This window comes from Momordica charantia (assembly GCF_013281855.1).
Source record: "Momordica charantia cultivar OHB3-1 chromosome 6 unlocalized genomic scaffold, Mcharantia_2.0 BLBB01000006.1, whole genome shotgun sequence".
Lineage (NCBI taxonomy): Eukaryota > Viridiplantae > Streptophyta > Magnoliopsida > Cucurbitales > Cucurbitaceae > Momordica > Momordica charantia.
This window is the reverse complement of record NW_028275164.1, coordinates 20823829-20829363: the sequence shown is the minus strand read 5'-3', so window position 1 is coordinate 20829363 and position 5535 is coordinate 20823829. Positions and strand designations below refer to the sequence as shown.

Here is a 5535-nt window from a genome sequence, read left to right as displayed (position 1 = left end):
ATTCACTTAGTGGATGGTTTATAGTTGGTAAAGGTTTCCTTGAAGGGTTTGGTTAACGTGAAGTCGGTATTAAATGGTTTATCTGTATAGGATTTGAGTTTCTCTTAAAACTTTAGTGTTGTTGTTCTAATTGTTCAAGCTTTCGTGAGTGTTGAAAATCAGAGTAGCGCAGCGGAAGCGTGGTAGTTCTATTGCTTAGTATTGTTGTGAAGAAAATTCTCTTGTTTATGTGAAAATTTTAGGTAGGCTTAGTAACGGTCCCTGTTTGGAGATGGTGAAATTCTTGGGGCGTTACAACATCGACACCCCATAGAGACGTATCAGCCCCCGACCTTTTACTCACGGGGCCCTAAGACTCATCCAACATCCTTTCCGTAACAAACCAACACTGACGTTCCACTCCTAGTTTTCAATAGGGGTTCTAGCACAAGATATTACATCATGTTAGTCATAACAATCTTCACAACAAGGAAAATCCAACATGCTCATAACTAGTCAATAGTAACCACAATCAGTCCTTCCATAACATCAGGCATTCTACTCACACGTTTAGAAAAACACCCCACTTTCTACCATGCTAACAAATGCAGCAAGACCATCGTATTACAATCGACAAGTATAATGTATGCATTATGTACATAGTTCATTTCAAATGAATCCACAACAACCTGTACATATTACTCAACTAGGGATAGCAATAAGGGACCATCCAACATACCCAAGAAAATCGACACAACAGTCATACTCAAAAACATAAGATCCAACAGATGCTTCACAACATTCTAGCCAACCACAACTAACAAAGCTCTGCAACAGCAGACAACAATTAAGCAAAACCGAATCTAACGTTGACAAATATAATAGTATCATTTTTCCAGAGTCAACACAACAAGACATAAAGCTGGCCAGAATTAATGAAAGCAGACACACGAATCTAGAGTAGCACAGACAACAACGCAAGAACTAATTCAAAATGATCAGCGCATAATCACTCACACACACACCCCCTGGTACTACTTACACACTGCTATGCTTTCAAAACACGCATCGATTCAACACCTAAGCACCAAAAGACAAAGTACAGCAATTAAACAGATATTTCCAACCATCGAAATTAGTTCTAAGGTGCTTTGAATGTTTCGTTACCGCCAAAATCGATTTCGTTCAGGTGCGAGTAACTTAAATCTAACTCGATGGGCCGTGGGTTGCATAGATCGGCTGTTAACAGATGTGGTAGTCGCCGAACACAAAAAAACTGCTGTTTGCAATTTTCTACTGTCACCGCCGCACGCCGCTGTCACGAACTGAGCCGCCACACCTGCTGCACGCTGCTGTCACAAACGGAGCCGCCGCACCTGCTGCACGCCGCTGTCACAAACGGAGCCGCCGCACCTGCTGCACGCTGCTGTCATGAACGAGAGCCGTCGCACAAGATGTTGTCCCGAACGGAAGCCGTCGTACGCTGCTGTCACGAACTGAACCGTCGCCCTACTGCATGCTGTTGTCACGAACAGAACTGTCGCACCTGCTGTCGTGGGTTGGGGTTGCCGTGCCGTCGCTGGGTGAGGTTGTCGGTGGCTGGGTTCGCTGGAGAGGCCACTGGCGGTGGTCGTGAGGCAGCACAAAGAGGTGAGGTAATTTTTGTTTTCCTTCGGGGGGAGAGGGGCAACACGTGAAAGTGGGGGAGAGGCTAGGGTTACTTTTCCGTTTTTCTCTTTTTTTTTTTTTTATTTAGCAATGAGTCAGGGAACTTAAAGGATTTGTTTAATCCAACCCATGGTCCTATCCATGGATAAAATTGGGCTTTTAAGTAGGCCCACTTAACTAATAATTTTGTTAAAACAAAACAAGGTCCATAGACTTAATGGATTAGAATTCTAGTTCCCATCTCCCTACACTTAATTAACTTCAATAATAGAAATAAGCAATCGGCCCAACGACTCAGGAAAATTGCCACGAAAATAAACTCTTTGTCAACAACAACAATTAAATACATACATAAAAACCAATAACTCATAACAATTACTGCAGTAATTCGAAATAACTAAAATAGATCAATTAAAGTAATTTAAAATAATTTCTAAGAAAAGAACCCTCAAGACTCGAGGGTAACCTGACCTGAGTAATGTGGGGCGTTACAGACTTCCCCTCTTAAAAAACTTTCGTCCTCGAAAGTTCGTTGATTGAACAATACAGGGTAGCGGGCTCTGATCTCGTCCTCTCTTTCCCAGGTAGCTTCCTCCACTTGGTGATTCCTCCACCGGACCTTCACCAAGTCAATTGCCTGGTTCCTCAGCACCTTGGTCTCTTTTGCTAGGATCTCAATGGGTACCTCTCTATAGCACAAGGTTTCATCTAACTGCAGTGGTTCGGAATCCAAGACATGAGAAGGGTCATGGACATACTTCCTCAGCATGGACACATGGAACACGTAATGCACTGCCTCCAACGACGGTGGCAAGGCCAACCTGTAAGCGACTGGGCCAATGCGCTCCAAGATCTCAAAAGGACCAATATACCTCCGGACTAAGTTTTCCCTTCTTACCAAAGCGTAGGAATCCCTTCACTGTCCTCTGCAACCCTATAATGAAGTCCATGGCCACGTGGTCACATTTCCAAATAGGTATCCTTAACGATTGCAACAACCCGGCGGGTATCTGTCTCGAGGCCTTCACCTGTTGACACATCAAGCACTTACTAACAAACTGGGCAATTTCTCGCTTCATGTTGTGCCACCAATAGTGTTTCTTGAGATCCTTATATATCTTGGTGCTCCCAAGATGCATTGAGAACTGGGTATTATGAACCTCGATTAGTAAATCCTTCATTAAAAGGAAATCTCTTGGTACGCACAGTCTTCCTGATAGAGCAAGGTCGCATCTTCTGAAGGAGAGTAATCTTCTTGACCTATCATACCGAAAACTCTGATTAAGTTGGGATCCCCCTTTTGTGCAGCGATGATCCGCTGTCTTGAGGTGGGTTCAACTGAGAGTCGAGCTAACAGTACTGACACATCTTCCACCGCTAACTCTACCTCAGAACGGTCAAACTCATCTAATACCGGTCTATGATGCACTGTCGGGGGTGCTACGCTCGTCGCTCTCCTACTAGTTGCATCGGCCACCACGTTCGCCTTACCCGAATGGTAATTGATCTCACAATCATAGTCCTTTACCAGTTTTAGATATCTCCTCTACCTTAGGTTAAGTTCTTTCTGAGTGAAGAAATATTTCAAACTTTGGTGGTCAGTGAAGATTTGGATTCTTTCTCCATACAGGTAGTGTCTCCCTATCTTCAAGGCAAACATCAGTGCTGCAAGCTCCAAATCATGGGTGGGATAGTTAAGCTCGTGTATCTTTAACTGTCTGAGGCATAGGTAATGACTTTCCCATGCTACATCAGAATGTAATCCAAACCTCTCCGTGAAGAATCACTGTACACCACTAGACCTCCCGTCCCTTCAGGTACTGTTAGCACCGGGGCCGTGACCAGTTGCTTCTTTAGCCCCTGGAAACTCTTCTTGCACTCGTTGCTCCAAGCAAAAGTGGCATTTTTACGAGTCAACTGAGTCAAAGGCGCCGCCAATTGGGAAAAGTCTTGGACGAACCTTCTATAATAGCCAGCCAGTCCAAGAAAACTGTGGATTTCGGTCACTGTGCAAGGCCTCGGCCAACCACTCAATGCTTCTACTTTGGCTGGATCCATGACAATACCCTCCCTAGTGACTATGTGGCCAAGGAAAGCCATCGTATCCAACAAAAACTCGCATTTTGAGAACTTCGCATACAAACTGTTTCCCCTCAAAGCGGTAAGGACCTGTCGCAGATGCCCTTTGTCCTGCTCTGCTGTCTTAGAGTAGATCAAAATGTCGTCAATAAACAGAATCACAAATAGGTCCAAAAATTCCTTAAAAACTCGGTTCATGAAGTCCATAAATGCTGCATGGGCATTAGTGAGTCCAAAAGACATTACAGTAAACTCAAAATGTCCATACCTGGTCCTGAAGGCCGTCTTTGGTATGTCGGCATCCTTAATCCTCAACTGGTGGTATCTCGATCGTAAGTCTATTTTCGAGAACACCCTTGCTCCTTTTAGTTGGTCAAAGAGGTCATCAATGCGAGGGAGAGGTTACCTATTCTTTGTCGTCACCTTGTTCAACTCTCGATAGTCCACTTAAAGTCGCATAGATCCATCCTTCTTTTTCACAAAAAGCACTGGAGCACCCCAAGGAGACACACTCGAGCGAATGAAACCCTTGTCTAAAAGCTCTTCTAGTTGTGCCTTAAGCTCCTTAAGTACTGCTGGAGCCATATGGTACGGCGCCTTCGAAATGGGGACTGTCCTGGGTAACAAGTTGAGGCAAAAGTCCAGTTTGCGGACAGGGGGTAGCCCGGAAGGTCTTCAGGGAACACATCCGGAAACTCCTTGACCACGTGAACGGAGTCGATACTGGGTGTAGTCTTACTAGTGTTGACGACACTTGCTAAATAACCCCAAGCACCACACCGTAAAAGGCGTATTGCCTTTAGCACCGAGACTGTCCTTGGAACTCCACCTGTAACTCCTTTAAACGTGAAGCCCTGACCAGAAGGTAGTTGGAAGAAGACTTCCATTTTCGTGCAATTACTGTTGGCTTGGTTGGTAGCTAGCCAATCCATGCCCAAAATAACGTCAAAATCCCGCATGTCCAGTTGGATCAAACTTGCCCCCAAGGTCTGATTGCCGAAGGATAACTCGCCTGCTTTCACTATTTGACTAGCAATCATCACTGACCCCGGTGACGTAGATATCGACAACAAAAAACGTAACGGCTCTAGTTCGAGGTTTGCTTGACGAACAAATGCGGTGGAAATAAAAGTGTGACTTGACCCCGAATCAAACAATACGTAAACAGACACATTATAGCTAAGACCGTACCTGAAATATAATACAAGGATAAAGATATAACCCCACATGCAATACCCAAGAACCCATAGTAAGAAAGAAATACCTATGACAACGGCTTCGACATTCGCCGCTTCCTTACGGGTAAGTGTGAAAACACGAGCCTTCTGGTTACCTCCCTGCGTAGAGACTGTTGAGGGGGCCTTCTGACCTAGCCTCTGTGTATTCGAGGCCGACATGGGACACTCCCTCGCAAAACGCCCTTCTCTCTCACACCTGAAACAGACCTTAATTCTCATCCAACATTGCACCGCATGTCTTCTCTGATAGGAAGGGCACACTGGTAGCATGCCCTGCTGTTGAGCCTAGCGCTGAGGTGCTCTAAATGGCTAGTCGGAATAATTTGAGGACTTTCCTCTTCACACCTGAAGATGAACTGACTTCCACTAGAGGTAAAGCCTTGTCAGAGACATCCTTATCCATAATTAAGGTGCCCCTAAATGCTTCCGTATAGGAGGCGGGTCGCTGAAGATCCACTGGTCCTCTGTTCCTCTTGCATAAACCTTTAACAAACCTCTTAATTTTTACTACCTCGGTGGGAATTAATTCCAGAGCAAAACGAGAGAGTTCCGTAAACTTCCTTTCATAATG

General features: G+C 44.9%; 1 protein-coding gene across 1 annotated transcript; it reads right to left on the bottom strand.

The window, feature by feature from the left end:
- Positions 1 to 4271: 4271 nt before the first annotated feature.
- Positions 4272 to 5123, bottom strand: LOC148210905 (uncharacterized). The gene is made up of 2 exons (XM_088125241.1): positions 4963 to 5123; positions 4272 to 4917 (listed from the first exon to the last, which is right to left on the bottom strand). The coding sequence occupies exons 1-2, from the start codon at positions 5121 to 5123 to the stop codon at positions 4272 to 4274; spliced, it is 807 nt and encodes a 268-aa protein (XP_087981367.1).
- Between the last annotated feature and the right edge of the window lie 412 nt (positions 5124 to 5535).